The 20,816-nt window shown below is 41.5% G+C and overlaps 1 protein-coding gene across 1 annotated transcript; it reads right to left on the reverse strand.

Moving 5' to 3' along the window:
- Positions 1–9,226: 9,226 nt before the first annotated feature.
- On the reverse strand, positions 9,227–19,147 carry LOC143753521 (alpha-lactalbumin-like). The gene is made up of 6 exons (XM_077245900.1): positions 19,089–19,147; positions 16,669–16,858; positions 16,378–16,569; positions 16,168–16,228; positions 10,253–10,300; positions 9,227–9,943 (listed from the first exon to the last, which is right to left on the reverse strand). The coding sequence occupies exons 2-6, from the start codon at positions 16,847–16,849 to the stop codon at positions 9,850–9,852; spliced, it is 576 nt and encodes a 191-aa protein (XP_077102015.1). The 5' UTR covers positions 16,850–16,858; positions 19,089–19,147; the 3' UTR covers positions 9,227–9,849.
- Positions 19,148–20,816: the final 1,669 nt, after the last annotated feature.

The raw sequence follows: 20,816 nt of genomic DNA on the forward strand, positions 1-20,816 counted from the left end.
ATCAGCATGAAGTTTTAACACCTACTCCTGTGTAATGGATATAATGTATGAATCATGTCACCTTTGCCATGCTCTTATTCAATAAAAACTCTTGTACTTTATTATGTGGCGGGATTCCCTCAGAAATTGGTCTGAGGTCCTCCTACTGTGATAGTCATGGCCTAATGGTAACAGAGTTGGACTGGTGACCCAAAGGTTGCTGGTTCGATTCCAGTGCCGGCAGGAATATGACTGAGGTGTCCTTGAGCAAGCCACCTAACCCCCAATCGCTCCTCGGGCCCGCTGCTCCGGCAGTTTGTATCCACGTTTGCAGTGTGTGTGTGTTTACTACTCACTACTCTGCTCCTAATGTGTGTGCACTTACTTGGATGGGTTAAATGCACAGGTCAAATTCCAAGTATGGGTTACCATACTTGGCCATCACGTGTCACTTTCACTTTCAAATGCTAGTGGTAATATAGGCCCTATATTACCACTAGGGGACATGACGTCGATTAGGAGACACGCTAGAGTATAAATTTTAAGTGACGACTGAAGACAGGCTAACTTATGGAAGCTTGTTTCCGCCACAGAATGAAAAACAAAAAAGGTAATTACGACTTTTTTTCTCACAATTCTGACTTTATTTCTCAGAATTGCGAGATATAAAGTCACAATTGCGTGTTATAAAGTCAGAATTGCGTGATGTAAAGTCAGAATTGCATGATATAAAGTCGCAATTGCGTGTTATAAAGTCAGAATTGTGAGATATAAACTATTCTGAGAGGAAAAAAGTCAGTCTTTTTTCCCCCCATAGAATTGGACTTTATAACTTTATAAGTTATGACTTTATAAGTTTATATCACACAATTCTGAGGAAAGATGTCAGAATTGCGAGATATAAACTCGCAATTATGTGTTATAAAGTCAGAATTGCGTGATATAAAGTCGGAATTGCTAGAAAAAAAGTCAGAATTCTTAGTTTTCTCTCTCGCAATTCTGACTTTATAACACGCAATTGCGACTTTTGCGACTTTATATCTCACAATTCTGACTTTATAACACGCAATTGCGACTTTATATCACGCAATTCTGACTTTATATCTCGCAATTGTGAGAAATAAAGGTCAGAATTGCGAGATGTAAACTCGCAATTGTGAGAAAAAAAGTCAGAATTGTAAGATAAAAAGTTGCAATTATTATTATTATTTATTTATTTAGTGGCAGAAACAAGCTTCCATACTAACTTAAGTCAGGTGCGTAATTTTTGCGAAATTGACGTGTTTCTATTGGGCGTATTTTCAATTTGCGCCTACCAAAGAGATACCAAAGCAAAGATACTGTTAAAAGAAATATTTTATTTCAGTCTGCTCTGACGTAGATCGAATGCTTGGTCTTGCAAACTTTATTTAAAGGGGCCGCAAAGCAAACAAGCATGTTGATCGGTATTTGTGCAGACTGACCACTAGTAGGGTATAAGTTAAAGGGTAACTAAACCCCTGGTCAGAGCCTGGCTCCACCCACTGGCAATATTTGAAAAATGCTGGAAAAGTGGGCAGAGCCCAGCGGAGATAGAGGGGATGAACCGAGGGCTGGGCTGAGCGGAAACATTGGGGCACGGATGTACCGTAACCTAATACAATTAAATAAAACATCTCCAGTTAACTACCAGAGCAGTCATTTAGTTCGCTATGAAATAAGAGATCTAGCGCTAAAATGTGTTGTTTTTGAAATCAAGCTGAGCGCTCGTTGCCGCTGCTATCAGTGTCCATGGATACAGTGTAGGGCTGGGCGATATATCGCATGACATTGTTATGCGCATCTCTTCAGTAAAGCCGGTTCCTCGATTAGTAGTAAATCACCTTCACCTGCTTTCAGATGGAAGATATGATGCAGATATGAATGTTAAATTAACACTCAAGAGTGTTAAAGTTAATGAGATAATTAAGTGATTAATTTAGTGATGATTGAGCATTATTGAAGACATCTGATGTTAACAAGCAGAATCAATGAAGGAGAAAATCACAAATTGTAAGCCACCGTTATGGCGATCAGTGTTTGCTTTAGTTGGACTCTTGACCCTTATACTTTCAACTTAAATTTTGTTTTTCTGCTGTTATTGATTTATAACAGTCAAATGAACAAAGAAAAGTGTGATCTGATGGTGTTGGTTATGTTTTGTCATAATCATGCTGTGATCTGAAAAATGAAACTTATTGAGATAGTTTGGTTTAACTTGTTTGATTCTACAGCACATGATTATCAGTATTTTTCTTATAATCCAAAATATTTAATAAACATTTTTCTGATCAAAACACCTTCAATTGAATGTATTTAGAAACACAGACATCAATAATCAGCCTGTGAATTTCATCAATGGTGACAATAATAATGCATGTTGCAGTGGCTGACACCAATCACAACTCATTAATGGCTCCCATCATGCATTGCGGTATGAATAAATTATAATCTGAATTGTCAATGTAATTTACTTTTCCTAATCGAATATTCTGCTCGTCACCATCGTTGAGATGCATTGACTGAATCTTGACGTCTGTGTGTGCCTAAAAGAACGATTTTTTTTCAACAACTTTCAAGAAATCCTTTACATTATATCTAAAATTCTGGATATTTATGCAGAATCACAGTTATGCTATAACCAACAGCATAAATCACAAACATAAAGTTCAAATGATGATTGTCATAAAATAACCAACACAATTAGATCACTTTTTTTCTTTGTTCATCTGGCAGTTATAACTCAGATACAACAGCCAAACAAAATCTAAAGTTAATAATATAAGGGTCAAGAGTCCAACTAAAGCAAACACTGATCGCCATAACGGTGGCATACAATTTTAGATTTTGTCTTTCAGTGATTCTGCTTTAGGTGTCTTCAATAATGCTCAATCATCACTCAATTAATCACTTAATTATCTCATTAACTTTAACACTCTTGAGTGTGACTCATATACACTCCCAGGAGTGTTTATTTAACACTGGAGTTTTGCTGTGTACAAAGAGCCGTAGTTAACTGACAAGCTGATCCATATCGCATTAATTATCGCTGGCCATACGTCCGCGATATTAATGCGATATGGTTCAAGCTTGTCAGTGAACTACGGCTCTTTGAAGTAAATGCCGCTCCATCTGAAAGCAGATGAAGGCGATTTACTACTAATCAAGGAACCGGCTTTACTGACGAGATGCGCATAACAATGTGATGCGATATATCGCCCAGCCCTAATACAGTGTTCTCTTGTGGCTCGTGCAGTCTTCATTCGGATGCGCGCTTCAATCTATCGCCGTTGCGGAGACTGAAATCACAAAATAAATTGCACACAAACATGTCCCTGCTTGATATAGACTGTAATCACTGATGAACATATTCAGTTATGATGAGAGAAAAAAAAAACTATACGAGTGCGGATTAGAACCCGTAACCTCTGACACGCTTGGCAAAAGATCTACACCTAGACCATTTAAGAACGCAAAAGAAATTTGCGGATAGATGCATTTATTATCAAGTTTGTACCCACCACTTCTGAAAATGCACTTCCGAATGTGTCTCTGTCCCCAGCCCATTTCAAACCAAACTGACAAACAGTGGTTTTGATGAAACAAGATGGTTTTTATACTGCCAAGGGCGTGGTAGCTCGTACCAAGGGCGTGGTGAGCTGGAACCTGCTTACGTCACCACCCACCCCTCACATCCAATAGTAAAATTCAACTGCAGTAGCCACCATTCAACCTGAAGAGGTTCTAAAGAAACACGACAATGTATAAAAGGCTCCATTACTTTGTATCTTACATTATGGCCCTGTAGAAGCCGTTTTTGTAAAAATAGGCTAACGATTGCGTCATAACCCCGCGACTCTGTGTCGCACAATAGAGCAATTACCGTATAGACAGGAGGAGAAGCTCGCAGGCAATCTTTTACTGTCTATGAGGCAATTGTAGCGACATAGAGGCATAACGTCAAGGGAGAAGCCCATAGATAGAGTGTCCATAAAAGTAACAGGACAAAATATTTCAACGTGTTTGAGGAATTAGGTGATTCAGATTTGTTTTGCCACAGCTACTAGAAGATTTACAACTGTCAGACTGTTGTCAATATCAGTTTGAGCCTGCGCAGTCGCGCAGCCATCAGGAAGTAAGTGCAATAATCGGGCTTCAGTCTTCTCCGTTGAAATCAATGGGATCGCTGTGTCCATTTCTTTTACTGTCTATGGTTTTTACACCCTATATTATAGAATTAAAACACAACCTCATGTAATCTTTTACATGTGAAAGTAAGAAATTGTCATGATCCGGCCTTCTTGTCCTTGATTTTCCCTAGTCTTGAGGCTGGATCATGACAGACCCTGTTTGTGTACAAGCACATGGCCTTTTGTTTGGGCCTTGTGCTTGTGTTGTCTCGTTACGATACCCCGCTTACGTTAAAAGCCATGTGTGTGGTGTGGCTTTTGTGTTCATGGTTAAGTGCTATTCTAATTTCAGACAGGACTTCAGAAAAGGTGGGTTGAACAGAAAAATGAAGGGTACAGATAAAAATCACAAGATAAAAAGACAGAATTAAAGGTGTTATTTCCTTTTTTGTCAAAAAATGGTAACTAATTAAAGTTACCTATGGCTCTTGTAGCTATACTTTTAGAATCAGTTCATTGTAAGGTTAACGGCTCTTATATAGCATACTTGGAGAAAAAAATGTCTTTAAATGTTTTCCTCAAAGGAAATAGCTTTATTTTTGGGGTAGATTTCTCAAAATATTTATACAGAATTTACTTACATGCCCATTGACTTTTGCTAGGGGTTTGTTTTTTTCTTTTGCAGAGTTTATAACAACTTTCTAACTAAGTGTTTAGAGAGAATCTTGAGTATTTCTTCCAGTTTCCTTTCGAGGGAACTCGTGATGCGTCGATGACGCTTTGGGAACGCCTCCGCGTGATTACGTCTGAGGCACGTATGTAAATTTTTTTTTTTTTTTTTGAATTTTCAAAATTACAGAGTTTGATATCAAGTTCTTGACATTTCTTTTACACATTTTCACATTTGATAAGTATAACTTGAAACAACAATTAGCAAAAAAAGAACAGAAAAGAAAAGAAAGAGAAAAAAAAAGAAAAAGATAAAGGGCATCACAAACATATATTAAATTCCTTTAGCAGAGATACAGATCTTTGGGCTTTTCGATTTTTTTAAAAACTTAACAGATTCAAATACATTTTAAAGGCTGCTTTAAGATGAGCAAAGTTGGGCTTTGCGTTACTCCATTTAGTTTGATGAATATAAAACTTTCCCAATAATAGAAACAAATCGATAACATACATTTTTCTTATAGAAAAGTCAAAATCATTTGTATGAAGTAAGACAGCTGACAAATTTAAGACGAGGTTGCAGTTCATTTTAACACCTCCTAGAAATTGAGACATCTCATACCAAAAGATTGAAGAACAGGGACATTCAAAAAATAAGTGCAAAATAGACTCTCTTTCACAATTACAAAAACAGCAATTGTAATCAATATCCAGATGAAAACGCTGTAATGTGTCTTTCACAGGATATATTCTGTGAGCAATTTTAAAAGACATTTTGGTTTTATTTGATACACAATACCGACTAAGAACTCCCCAAAAGTTTTCCCACTCGAATGACGGAAACATATTAACCCAAACAAATTTAGATGGAGGAGAAGAGATACTGACAAAAAGAGATCTAATCAATTGGTTACTGCATTTATTATTAATTAAATCAACTTTATCTAAAAACAAGTGTTTGGAGACTTTACTTGCAGTGTTACCGCTAGAGCCCTGATTTCTGAATAGAGATAACATTTTGGCAGAAATAGACTTCATGACAATACCATATTCTTTAACAGAAATATGGCACTCAAATTTCAGACATAGTTCAGTAATACTCAAAAACTGACCATCAGAATTCAACAACTGACTAACCAATAGTATATCAGACTGAAACCAATGTCTTAAAAATAATGTTTTTCTTCGGTGTGTAATATACTTATTATTCCAAATAAAAAAGGAGTGAGGAGAGAAGTTATGTTTAAAAGTCTTTAAAAAATAAAAATACAGCCTTTCTTTTATTTATTTCGCGGATGCCCCTAACATTAAGAGAAACTAAAGAAAAAGACAGGATAAGAAAAAGACTTGAACAACAACCGTAGGTCCTGGTTTACTAAGTAGAACAATACCCGGACCAACCCTTCTGTGTTAAAATGAACAAAAACTTCTATATATATATATATATATATAAAATAAAATAAGAAGAACCTTCTATATATTTTATGTATTGATGAGGAGTAAGAAGGGAAACAGAAAAATAGCCTATAAAAATGAGTCGTTAAAACTGTCCATTGAGCTGATTCAACTGTTCAGCACCTCCCTGCGTATATAACATATATAACAGTCTGAACAAATTAGTTATTTCTTCCTTCCTTTTTTTTTTTTTTACCTGAACACAGAAATTTCATGAAGACTGTCAGCTGTCGAAATTCAAGGGAGACGTCTGTTTTCACTCTTTCTCTCTTCTGCTGCTTGCTTTGGGTCTCTAAAACAACAAACAACCAAATCATCAGATCTTCATATTTCCATCTTTTGTCTCATGACAGTGGGTTTCTATACCACGAATGTTATTTCTCGTGCCATTTATACGCCAAAAATGTTTTTTGCGTGTATATGCTACGCACTGAAATCCCCTTGGGTAGGATTAGGGGAAGGGGGGAGGGGGTGCGTATTACACGCCATAAAGTGCGTATCATAGGCACGTGCAAACTGCTGTAGGATTACAAATTTATTTAAATGTTTTAATTTAGGTTCAACAGTATTTTAACTGAGAAAGTGCACAAACTGTTTTCCATTTTTGAGGCAATCAAGGTTTTGGACATTAACCTCTTGTCACATCTCAAAGGTCAGCTGGGCCTTTTGTTGATCTAATCAGGCTGATTGGATTAGCATCTCAAAGCTCTGAGTTACACTGTTACCTGATAAAATCAGGTAACCAGCTGCATCATGTACTTTCCTTTACATGTTTTGTTCAAGAGTCCCCTCCTCTATGAAATTAATCCCACCCCCTTGAAATGTATATAAACTGCAATGTAAAGTTCACTTAGATTAGACTTGGGTAAGATTTTGGATGCAGCAGACTACAGCAAATAAACAATCCTGCTTAAAAGATACAATCCCAACGTCTCCTGGTCTTCGCTTCTGAGTCTCTCTCTTAAGAAGAAAAAGTTTACAACACTGCGTATCATATACACGCAAAAACTATTTTACGCGTATAAATGGCACGAGAAATAACATTCGTTGTATTGATACGCACTTTCATGAGATCGGGATCCCATCCACATACGCCTTCGCTCCCACAAAGCAGGCTGTCTTTCCAGCTTTCCTGGCGCGCTCCACCTCTGGCCACAGCCGCTGTCTCGCTGCTCTATCAGCGGGCGTCAAATCTTCCTTGGATTGCAACTTGTTAGACTTCAAGTAAGAACCAGGGTTGAGTTTCCCGAAACCTTCTTAACACTACGTCGTTCTTAAGTTACACCTTAAGCTGTACCTTATCGTTAATACGTGTTTCCCGAAACTGTAAGTCATACGTTCGGAAGGTTGGTCTGGAGCACTCTTATGCCGGGCGTACACCAAAGGATTTTCACAGTCCCAGACTAAAGACCGGCAGTCTTTAGGAATCTTACTGGAGCTCAGCGCGCTCCCGTCGTCTCGATCGTTAAATGTGAGGTGATAATCTGCAGTCGGCGACCCGATTTATGCCAGTCTTTCTCTAGTCTTTCATATCAAACATGTTTGATATTATCGCAAGTCTTTAGTCTGAGACTAAAAACTGTGAGCCCAAGTCTTTAGATGTGAGCTGATAATCTTATAAAGTCTTTTCTAAATCTTTTCAAAGTCTTTAGGTGTACAGAAAATACAATTTGTCCATTTCAGTTGGATTAAAGCTGGGGGCTCTCCTCTTTCTTTCTTTTTATTCTCCGCCATAGCTATTGATTACATGTTTCGCGTGTTGCGCTTTTATTGAGTAGGTCATCCAATCACAGAAAATTTTTATTTACACCAATAATGTGATGCAGCTGCTGGGCAATCAACCCTGGTTGTGGAGTAAATAAAGAAATTATAGCAAATATATTATGATAATATAAGTGGCCCTTTCTAATCCAATGAAAGCATACGTACAGTTACTGTAGTGGGTTAGACGCATGACACGTTTTAGCACGAGGTTGTGCGTTCGCGCACTCTTTCCGAAATTATACAGGTATAAAATATCCAGGGTTTAATTTAGTTTGCAATTTGTAATTTTTTATTTTTTATAATATCCCATGAGTCCAAATAAATGCAATTTCCACTATTTCTGAAGTGCTTCTTTTAAAAAGAACACCGCTTTCTCACATAATGCAGTGCAGCAGCCCCTGCACGAGGGAATAATTGATTCTCGAGCCATCGATATCAACAAATTCAGCACCATCGCCACGTACAGCACCGGGTAACGTCGCACGTAAGGAGGTATATCTTAAGCGCCTTCCTAAGGCATGGTTCGAGGAACACACCTAGAAATGGTATACCTTCAGTTAAGTTATACCTTAAGAGTCTTCGTAGCGCGCTAAGAGACAACGTTATCGGAAAACTCAGCCCAGCCCTAGATCATTGTGTTATATTTAGGGCTAGATCAAATTTTGCAACCTTAGATGTCATGTTGGCTGGAAGCAAGTATTCAACTAATCCAGATTTAAAAAGAAAATGTAAATAGGACAAAGCAATGAAAACGTGGTAGTGACATAATTTAACAAAGCAAAAATCCTTTAAACGTATGATTTTTGAGTGCAATCAAAGCCAAAAGTAATTGATAATACCAAATTATTTGGATTATTTGCTTTTTGTCATTTAGTATGGCAACTTTAAATTTTGAAAATATTATATATGATTAAATATTAAATCTAATTTATTTTTAAATATTCAATATTATCTATATTAAATAAATAAATACGAACTAGGTAGACTTTTATGCATGTAAACAGTCAGAATATTCTGGACGAACAATAGTTATAGAAATAATAGCAATTTTAAATCAATACATTTGTTTTTATTTCTTTAAAAAAATGTATTCTATATATATATATACTAAAATATAGTTTTGGAAACATATAGCCATAACAATAACAATTTGTGTATTATACTCAAAACCACTGCACTTCAACTCATTACAAGAAACCAGAAAACCCTTATTTGATTTTATTATTATTTACTAGCCTATATAAAATGTATTGAATTAGTTATTACACGTCTGATCTGGTTCTCTGAGGTGTCACATAACCTGTACACGACATTCGATCCCAGCTGAGACAAAAAGGACTCTTTAGACGTGTTCTCGACTGTCTAAAGATAAACAAAGTCATTATTGTAATATACTCAGAACTTGCTGTCACCCAGTTCCACGAAAACCAAACCGCAACGTTTTGTACTCAACACACAGTGTCATAAAACCCCTTTTCGTTATTTTCAGACATGATTCAACCGGACTTTGGCCCAGGCGTTGGGGACATTTAGGTTTCAAAAGCATATACATGTTAGTCCTGAAATGTTGGTTATGATTAATTATGTGATATGATATGTTTAAAGTCACACTGGTCCCACCACCATCATAGTGACCTAATTAACATTCAATCAAAGCAGTTGCCATGGGAACATCAGACTGTTGCCTTTTTAGATTGACAGAAATCATGCAGCGATATTGTAGGCAATGGTAGTCAGTATATACATATTTTGATTCTGTAAATCACTGGTACAAATCTACAGTTTTACAGCAGGTCAGAAAAGTAAAATCACTCTGTTGTTTGACTCAGTGAAATCAATCAGCAATTGGTGTCGTTGCAGTCAGACACTCAGCGAAATAACGAGAAGGAACCACAAAGCGACACTCCTTCACCAAAATAGTGTTTAACCTGTAACACAAAAACACAGTCACACTTTGAATGTTCAGGGCGGATTTTACTTCTTAAGCCTTTATATTTGAGGTAAATAATTAGATGAATAATATATATATACACAAATAAACATTCACAAATTTACACATATATATTTACTAATTTAAATGTGATTAATCGATTAAACAGCACTGGGTTTACATGTTTGCAAAATTATCAATAATATATATGCAAAAATAATCTCGCACACTATTGTTAAAAAAGAGACTTCTGCAGACTTCTTTTTGCATATTTAAAGGACCATACATTTGATTATATTCAACTTACACTGCAAGTGGAAGAGTGATATCAGAGGCGTTTTTGGGTTTAGGTTTACTGTGAAGAAAGAAAATGTTATGAATGTAATACAACTTATATGGAAAGTTTATATATTGTACACATTTTCATAGAGGCCTTTTAGACTTTCCCTTTGGATGCGCCTTTGCCCAATTTCCATCCAGTAACTACACTGTCAAAAATCCTTTTTATTTATAGTTGTACATAACTTCCTGGTTGCGTATGCAACCCACCGTTCCCTGAAGGAGGGAACGGAGGATGTAGTCGACGTCGACTGAAATGGGATCACGCTAGGGAGCCTATCATCTTGGATAACTATTGAACGAGCCAATGGAATTTGGCGTGCGTGATTTGCATCACACACTCCGCCCCCCCCGGCGCGGGTATAAATACGGAAGTGGATGCACGCACTAGTTGCTTTTCGCTGAGGAGCCGAGAGTAACCCGGGGTCAGCGGTGGTCCAGCGGTAGTGGCAAGGGGACTACGTCCTCCGTTCCCTCCTTCAGGGAACGGTGGGTTGCATACGCAAACAGGACGTTCCCTTTCAGTCGATAACGTCAGACGTAGTCGACGTCGACTGAAATGGGATCACCCTTTGAACACTAACGCTGCTACCTTCCAAAGCCTAAACCAAAGCCTTCTGATACCCCCGCAAATTTAAGGCGGGGAAGGACAGGGCTTAGGCCAGGGAAGTCACTGCTGTTCCTACAGCACTTTAAACTCATCATAGAGGAGCTCAACACCTAAGTGGACATGTTGCATCTCGGATTTTTACCGAAATGAAGGCAAGCACTAAGTGCAACTTTGCATGGAAACAGCCTTCCCTCTCTGCTGAATTCCAACAGATATTTGTAGAGCTGGTCTGAGGTCTATGGCTTGCGTTCTGTACACGTCCAAGCGAACGGACAGAGAAGCCAGGGCTGGATCTGCCTCCTCCAGGGCAGCGCTTGCAGGCTCACCACCTGCTCCTATTACAGGAGAGGTAGGAACCTTGGGCACAACCCGAGCCGGGGTCTCAGCTTGTGAGAGTTAGCCGGACCAGACTCCAGGCACAATACGTTGACCGAAAGCGAGTAAGTCCCTACCCTCTAGTAGAGACCATGCGAGCAGGAGAACTGATATAACAGAATTTTTAACTCACTGCCTGCAGTGGCTCAGGGGCGGTCTCTGCAGTGCAGTCGCACCAGGGACAAGGCCCAAGAGGATAAAGAGGGACACAAGGATTTACAAGACCTTGCTCCTCAGGAACCTGACGATCAGAACGTGCTTCTGCACACTTCTGCAACACGATGAGCGTCGTTTAAACACCGAGGCAACATCATTTTGAGGGTGAAGGAAAACAGCCTACTGCAACCCATTTTGCAGGAAAGAGAGCACTGAAGTGATCGAAAGCTTTCAGGATCTCCTCTGGAGAGAAGACGCACTCAATGACTAGGTTCCACTTCTAAAGGCGTAAGCACGCTACCGATTTCTAGGGGGTGCTCGCAGAAGTGATGGTAACTATCACATGCCCAGTGATAGCCACCTGAACCTCCGCGTTCAGATGTAAGACCGCCCGGAATCTCCGGGGGAAGAACGCGGGTGCCCTCGTGCCCCGTCCCTGAAAGAGTTTTCAGGGGAAGTCAGGAAGGCTGTCGATGGGAACCAGGTCTAGTTGGGCCAATAAGGGGCAACTATGAAGACCTGTTCCTCTCCTGACTTAGCACGTAGGTGCAAGCGACGGGCGCAAAAAGACAGGAGCGTTGCTCAACACAACATGTGAAGATCACTGGGCTTCAGGAGCATCTTCTGCTCAGCACTTGAGTGTGACAAGTTCACTGAGCTTCAGGAGCATTCCTGCTCAACACCTGAGTGTGATAAACTCACTGAGCTTCAGGAGCATTTCTGCTCAACACTTGAGTGCGAAGAACTTCACTGAGCACCAGGAGCATTTCTGCTCAGCACATGAGTGTGACAAGTTCACTGAGCTTCAGGAGCATTTCTGCTCAACACTTGAGTACGAAGAACTTCACTGAGCACCAGGAGCATTTCTGCTCAGCACTGCGTGTGAAGAATTCATTGAGCTACAGGAGCATTTCTGCTCAACACCTGAGTGTGATGAACTCACTGAGCTACAGGAGCATTGCTGCTCAACACCTGAGTGCGATGAACTTCACTGAGTTTCAGGAGCAATTCTGCTCAACATGAAGTGTGATGATTTCACTGACTTGAGCAGGCGCAAGGCGACCATGAGTCGCAGTCACTTTTAGAAGGCTCACTGGGGTTAAACGCATTTCTGCGGGCCCCTGGGGCAGCTGAGACCCAGTGTTTGTCCAAGGGTAGTCCGCTCGGTTTACACAAACACTGGCGAAAAGATGAAACCGGGGGGGCAACTGAGCGGCCCCGGAATGGTCATGATCCAGCTGGACCCAGGGGATGGAGTCTCCACTTGCCCTGGCTATAACTGTCGTGAGGCTCGATGGCGGCACGATTGAGTAAAGCGGGAGGAGTGGAACAAAGCGTCCTCAGAAGCTTCTGACTCCAAGGGGGAGGTGACGGGTGAGTTGTGACATGCAGGGGTGAAGCTTGCGCAACGGTCGCAATGTCTAACAACTAACTACACGAATGCCCGTGTAGTCGGGGGTCGCCCAGGCCCCCGTTAAAACACGCCCTTTGTACATGGCCCCTCTGTTGAAGAGGGTTTGGCAGCAGACCGGGATGAACTATAGTCACACAGGGTGAGCTGCTCTGCCACGGTCACCTCGGGACTCGATCATGAAGCTAGGGCTGAAGTTGTCACATATGGAGGAAGCCAAAGGCTGCGACTACCATATACCCCAGGAGCCTCTGAAAGTTCTTTCAGTGGGACCCTTTCTCACTTCAACACCAGCTGAACACATTCTCATTGTAGAAACGGGTTAGACCGAGTCCCTCTCCAAAACTGAAAAAGAGATACTCAGCCCGTGGGCGAGATTACTCTCTTCCAGTTGACCTGAAGACCCAACGGGCTCTGGAGCACTCGAGGGGAAGGACACTGTACTGATACTCCACCCTTTTTTTCTTACACGCCACACACAGGATGGCCTGCGGTGCGGAAGGTAGAGATCTAAAGCACATGTCTTTCAGGTCGGAGCTGCAGACCAATCTTGGGCCAAGATGGTCACGACCCACACCTAGTAGCACGAAGAACAAGTTCACAACTGGCCTTCGTACCGGCTGGAGGAGCGGCTATATCAAATCCTTCGCCAGCAGGATAAGATAAGCAAGCACAAGTCAGGAGCAATTCTCCACACTCGGTGCGATGAATATCACTGAATTTTCAGGAGCACGTCTGCTCAACACCTAATGTGATGATTATCACTGACTTGAGTGGGGTAGCCGAGCCTGGGGTGGGGCAGCAAAGTAGAGATAGTGGTGTTAGTGTGCAGTGCAACACTTACCTGTCTCCACTAGCGGCAGGGGGACGTGAGAAGGCGGATGACCAGGTCCTCGAACGCCCCAAGCTGCCTGTTGGCGACCAAGGGAAGCTGGGGGATGTAAGGCTATTACAGGGTCACACCGCCAGACTGGTCCACTTGGGACTCAGAAACAGAAAATTTGCTCTTTTTCTGAATATGTGGGTTCCGCTGACCCCATTTTTATAGGGGCCAGCGGCGGAACAGACACACACATAACAAAAAACTGGCCCTCCAACCAGCCAGAGGGAGTGGATCGGCGACCACTCCACGAGCAACTCCTCCATCCCTGAGAGCCCGTCCAGGTTCAGCTTTTTCTTTTGCGATGATGCTTACCACCTGGCTTGGCAGCGCCTGGAGCAGGCTGGGCGCCCCTTTCGCGGCCGGCTCCACGCCGGAACCTGGGTGAAGGCTGCTGCGATGGTCCGACGGGAGCTGAGGCGGCTGCGGGCGGACGCCCTCGGCGACGAACAGGCGGAGGATCTGACCTCGGCGGGCGGGTGAAGGCAGCAGCGTCCCTCCGAGGCAGGATGTGCCGGATGGCCTCCGTCTGTTTCTGACCTGTAGAGAACTGTTGGGCAAAATTCTCCACAGCGTCGCCGAATAACCCAACCTGGGAAATGGGAGAGTCCAGGAACCGAACCTTGTCCGCTTCTCTCATATCGGCCAGGTTGAGCCAGAGATGGCGCTCCTGGACCACAAGTGTGGACATCGCCGAACCGACCGCGCGAGCTACAACCTTCGCCGCCCGGAGGGCGAGGTCAGTCGCAGTGCGGAGCTCACCCATGAGCTCACGGTCCGAACTACCCTCGTGCATGTTCATGAGTGCCTGGGCCTGGTGGACCTGGAGCAACGCCATGGCATGCAAGGAGGAAGCGGCTTGCCCACAAGCTTTGTAAGCCTTGCCCGTAAGAGCGGACGAGAACTTACAGGCTTTAGAGGGGTGACGAGGATCACCTCTCCAGGAAGCGGCCGCCGTTGGGCATAACTGCATCGCAACGGTCCGCTCTTCACCGCTCCCCCATCAAGGGTAGTGAGGGGGGAGGAGCTACTCAGGCGGTTTCTGGCAGAGAAAGGTGCCATCCATGCCCTCGTAAGCTCCTCATGCACTTCAGGAAAGAAAGGAACCGGGGCGGCGGACTGAGAACCAGTACGGCCCGCCCCGATATACCAATCATCCAACCGAGACGGCTCGGGACACGGTGGAGGGTTCCACACGAGCCCTACCGCCTCGGCGGCCTTTTTCAGCATAGCTGAAATTTCTGGATCTGGCTCGGGCAACACTGATCTCCCGGAGGGAGGCAGTGCAGCCGAGTTGTCATCTCCAGAGTTCAGCTCCCCCTCCGATGCTGCGATTGACATTGTATCCCCTGGAGGGGCCCCAAATGACACGGCTGGTCTGTCCATTACAGAGGGACCAGCGGGATCAATGGGGAGCTCCACCGGTTGCGGTGTGAAAGAGGAGTGAGGGACCCACGGGGCCTGGTCGGGCGGATTACCCCTCACTGTGATCCTCAGATCACCCAGCTTGGACGGCACCCCAGTCTTTCTCTGGGAAGGTAACCCAGAGGAAGAACAAGGGCGGGGCCCAGAGGTGGGGACTGCACCACGCTTTTGACGAAGGCGAGTCTAGATCTCAACACCGAGATGGTCATGTTCCCGCAGTGAGAACATGACTCATCCACGAAAGCTGCCTCGGCATGCTGTAAGCCCAAACATGCGACACAACTTTCGTGACCGTCAGAGGGAGATAGTGCCAGACCGCACCCAGAAACGCACGGATGGAATGGCATCTTGAAAAAGACGCACTCACACCCGTGTTGCTCTTTTAGGAAATGGGACCGTCACCAGTGCCGGAGCACACAGGGAATGACCGCGGCAAAGACTGAATAGTCTTTCAACCAACAGTGAAGCACTCACTTCTCGCCCTCTAACCAACCGTCAACACACAAACAAACAATAGAAATTTGATGCTGTTAAAACAGCAGTTGAGAGCTGAGAAGCTCGCGATCACCGCTGCACCACGCTGTAGAACACCAACACTGGAGAGGTCTTCCCGTAAGAACACCGACACACTCGCTCGTTGAATACAACAGCACTCTTCAGAGACATCAAAGACGAACGGCTCCGAAGCGAAAGGCAACTAGTGCGTGCATCCACTTCCGTATTTATACCCGCGCCGCGGGGGCGGAGTGTGTGATGCAAATCACGCACGCCAAATTCCATTTGCTCGTTCGATAGTAATCGAAGATGATAGGCTCCCTAGCGTGATCCCATTTCAGTCGACGTCGACTACGTCTGTTATTATCGACTGAAAGGGAACACAAAGATTATTGGAGTAGTTTTACCAGAAAATACCATTTCAGTCTTTCTACAACAACGTGTTAGTTGCCATTTCTTTGTAATTATGTGTGAAATTTAGCATTTTCTCAGTGCATGAAATGAGATCATAGTAGTGTGTGTGGCACTTACATGCTGTCAATCATGGTCTTCAGGCAGGCGATGTCATCTGTGACGTCATCGTCAATCAAAGCTATTGGAGGAAACAACACAATCAAAACCTTATTCAAACTGGCTCACTGTGAATGCTTAGAGAGCCATAGGAATCTGGCAGTTTTTGAGTCCAGAAATTCACAAATCATTGTTTAGGATAGTGTTATGATTGGTGTGGTATTTTCTCACCAGAGCAGCTCATTTTGCAGACATTGAGCGACGGCATCATGCCAGAATCACAGGCCACCTGATCACTGAGCTGAAACACACCGTACAGCTGCCGAGAATGGATATTAATAAAGGGCCTGTTCGGTTTAGGCTTGGCGGCGATGGCTTTGACAAAGCTGGTGTTGAAGCCCGAGGCATTGGCCTTGCAGACAACTGCCACAGCACAAAGTAATAAAGGGTGTGAGGCTGATCAAACTTTTATCTGCACATCCTGTGACATAAATATATGGATAGAGGGAATCTGTTGCTCACGTCTAGCGATGAGATCATCCATGGTCATTTTGTCTCCCATGGCTCTAATCACCTGAATCTGACCAGCCTCGAGTTCAGTCTTCAGCTCACATTTACTGAGAATCCGGCCCTCAGTCGCACTGAACACCAGCAGAACCAGAGCCAACGCCGACAACATCTTCACTCGGAGAACGCTCTTCATCTCTGTTATCTGGAGGTTAAACACAGAGACAAGTGAAAGTAGAGATAAATAGTGTAGGGTATGGACCAATCAGACACATACTAATTATTCATTATATACAAAGGTTTATGAAACTCCTCACACAGCCCAAATGAACAAACACAAGGGCAGAAACAGTGTCATGTTACAGGGCATGATAAGGAGATTTTACGACCTCCGAGGAATGTGGCCACATAGTCAAGAGAGAGACTATGAAACAGAAACCTCTTTAAAACAGACTTTGCTGCATTAATCATAGACTAACTGATCTATAAATGAACATGCATAAAACTGTGAAAGAAACAGTGTAAATGGTTTACTGTCTCGTGTACTATTAGGTATATATTATGGTATGTATCCTGGTATACAACCAACTAACGATCAATGTAACCTCACCTGTATCATGCCTCCTACCTAAGTAATGCTCATTTAATGACTCACACTTTGATGTACATCACCTTCTTCTAGAATGCAGTGTGGATGTGTTATAGCTATCTGAACATTAATGAAGGTATAATCATGCTAGGGACAAAGATCCGTAAATCAACTAAGAGCCACTTTCCCTCTCAGACATGTCACCTTTCTGATTGGTCGAGTTCAACCCTTAGGGGAGGATCTTTTCCAGGCCTTATTAGAGACAGTCCACATGTGACCTCCCTCTCTTAGTTCTTTCATCCAGCCGCAACACTGTTCTGGTGATTCTGGGGAACCCCCTCCCCCTCCACGGGGGCCCCAGGGCCCAGCAGGCCTCCATTCCAACCAGATATGGGCACAGGCAGGAGAGAGTTGACTCTCTCACAAAGAACCAAGGACAATCTCAAGAGTTTTGGAACAAAGACTCCAACCAACAAAGACTCCAACCAACAACGACTCCAATCACCCATCCTTCCGACTTCCTCACTTCTCCTGGGTGCTCGGCGTGGCCTCAACAGAGTCCCAGGCCTTGACCAAACCAGCCATGCGTTCCTGGAGAAAGAGAACGCTCAACCAACTTCCACTTGACACTGCCGGAACCATCAACGACTTCAATTTTCAACAACTTCAAGAATTGTTCCCATTACAAATGCAAGTATTCAATTCAATGAAATGTGAAAATGAAATTCTGATGGTTCTTCTCATAGACCCTCTTCCGGTTTCCAATGTTTTTTCTATCACTAACCTATTTATGTATTCATGTGTGTATGTTGTTTAGTTTATTTATATTCATATAAATATCTATATTTAGTTAATAAAACTTGTACATAATATGTATTTGGTTCTGTTTTGTTTGCAATACAAGTCACTTTACGATCACGGTTTTTGCTACTGGCTCAAAATACTGTACAGGCGAAGAAATAATTATTCTTCGGTGGCCATGGAAGATACCCTTTTCTTAGAATAAATTAATAATCAAAAGAGTTCGTTGGAAGAACTGATTAATTGATTGTAATATTAATTCAGCCACATCAAGTTAATCCAATTAACTGACCCAAATATTTATAATTAATAATAACAAGATATTATTGATTATTAATATTTCCAAAAGCTGAGTTCCTTACAATAGCAAGCTTCTTTTCAGTCAGTTGAGTTAATTCGGTTGCACTGAAGCGCATTAAAACAACTCATTATTTTATGCTGATCATGCAAAAAAATAGATAAATATTGCTTTAATCAATGCATCGCAGCTGATTATATTGATTAGAGCAACAGTGAAGACAATTACAATGTAAAAAAAAGCTATTTTAAATAAATACTGTATTTTTGGGCTTTATATTCATCAAAGAATTCCGAGAATTCAGTTTCCATAAAAAAGTATAACAGTTTCCATAAAAATATGCAACACTGATAATAATCAGAAATGTTTCTTGAGCATCAAATCATTGAATGATTTCTGAAGGATCACGTGACACTGAAGACTGGAGTAATGATACTGAAAATTCAGCTTTGATCACAGGAATAAACTACATTTTACAATATATTCACATAGAAAACACATTTCAAATTGTAATAATATCTCATAATATTACTGTTTTTACTGTATTTGTATTTGTATTGATCAAATAAATGCAGCCTCGGTGAGCAGAAGAGACTTCTTTCAAAAACATTCAAAAATCGTACTGACCCTAAATGAACTAGTGTATACTTGTTGCAGTCACAATGACCAGCATGGCATTCCTTACCAGTTTATTCACAGAACCTGCAATCAAAACAGCAGGAAGAACCGTATTAAAATGACTCTTACCAGATGTATGTTATTGGATGTTTTGTTGTCTTCAGATGTTCCTCAGTCTTCACTGTCCTTCTGTACTGTGACCCATCAGACTTATATATGTTAGAGTCGCCTCCACCTCCAACTTGGTCTGAATGTGTTATGGTCTCGCCCTGTTGAGTTTTGGTTCCTCCCAAGGTTTCTTCATCCACCCAAACAATCTTGTGCCATCATTGTTCCTATATAAGTGAAGAAAATTGCTGTGATGTAACATGCAGGTCATTTTAGTTTGTATCTTTCATATAATTTCCAGCTGTGATCGTTTCTGGAGCTGATGTTGCATGACTGCAACAGACATATAATCGAGGACAGAAGTCACTTTTTAAAGCTTTAAATCCTCACTGTCTTTTTCTTTGGTGTATCTGTTGGTGGGGTGAACCTGACAATTCCTTGTGAACACTTAAAGCTTTTGCGCAAAAGTGCTTTATGGGCAAGGCGCTGTCATTTAAATAGCCGCTTCTAGAAACTCACAAGAAATTGTTTCAACCAACCTAATTTAAGGATCATTTAGGACTTAAAGAAATTATCCGTTTAAAATCAGACTTGTTCTTCAGCATTGTCACAGTAAATGATTTGCAGCTTACGTTAGTGTGTCAAAAGCTCATGCAACTTGCAAATTTATGTAGGAACAGTGATGCTTTACTTGGAAAGAATGCCTAGTATATAGTAATTCAGTTTTTTTTTTAAAGTAATTCACTTTTTTAAGTTTTATTGGCATAATGCTTTTCACAATACATTTTGATCCAAAACTGCTTTGCAGAATATAGTGCCTAAAAGATGGTTGGTTGGTTGGTTTAAGTGGATGAAGAAGAAACCTTGGGAGGAACCAAAACTCTCCAGGGAGAGACAGTCTTTCTCTGAGACAAGCATCAAATATTAATCTCAGTATTAATGTTGGGATGAACCAAAAGCACAGCTGCAGGTGGAGGCGACTCTAACATATATAAATCTGATGGTTCGCAGACACTGAAGACTGAGGAACATTTAAAGACTCTCATTCATCTGTATCTCCAACAGAACGTCTGGTAAGAGATTAAATGTTTCACAAAATGCATTGTGCATTGACAAAATTAAAATATTTATATTTTATACATAAAATGAATATTGAAATTAATATTATTGAATAAATGTATAATAAAATCTATGCAATTTGCAATGTTCAAATTTTTAATTCTGTCTAAAATAAAAATGCATTTATCTCATTATTAGTTTAGTTGTTTGCATGATCTAAAAAAAAAATGCTTATTGTATTTCCTCATTCCACTCCATATCAATGTATCAGCAACTAGATTTACAACAACAAAAAAATCCCCCATAATTATGCTCATAAGTATTGTAAAGTATTCTGAAATCCTTAAAGAGACATGGTAATTGAAAAAATATATATGAGATGGTAGGAAAAATTATGTAAATGATTTTGCATTCTTTCATAAAAAAAATTTGTGTTCCCCCGAGAAACTTTGCATTTGCTCACAAAACCTTTGCATTTCCCTGGCAAAATGTTTGTCTTACCCCAAGAAACTTTGCATTCACTTGCAAAACTTTTGCCTTCCCTTGAGAAACTTTGCATTCACTTGCATAGCTTTTGAGTTCTTTGCGAGTTTCTTGGAGAAGTGCAAAGGTTTTATGAGTAAATGCGAAGGTAGATAAAATAAAATAGATTTTTTTCCCCCACATCTCATATTTTTAAATGCATAGAAC

This window comes from Siphateles boraxobius, unplaced genomic scaffold, assembly GCF_051911475.1.
Source record: "Siphateles boraxobius isolate OS27281-9 unplaced genomic scaffold, OSU_SipBor_1 29, whole genome shotgun sequence".
Lineage (NCBI taxonomy): Eukaryota > Metazoa > Chordata > Actinopteri > Cypriniformes > Leuciscidae > Siphateles > Siphateles boraxobius.

What these genes read in the sequence shown, in the direction of transcription:
- LOC143753521 (XM_077245900.1), bottom strand. Translation starts at nt 16,849, where the DNA reads ATGAAGAGCGTTCTCCGAGTGAAGATGTTGTCGGCGTTGGCTCTGGTT. An exon ending in AAGACCATGATTGACAGCAT is followed by an intron (nt 10,301 to 16,167) that starts GTAAGTGCCACA and finishes CTTTCTTCACAG; the next exon opens with TAAACCTAAACCCAAAAACG. An exon ending in ATCACTCTTCCACTTGCAGT is followed by an intron (nt 9,944 to 10,252) that starts GTAAGTTGAATA and finishes TTTGTGTTACAG; the next exon opens with GTTAAACACTATTTTGGTGA.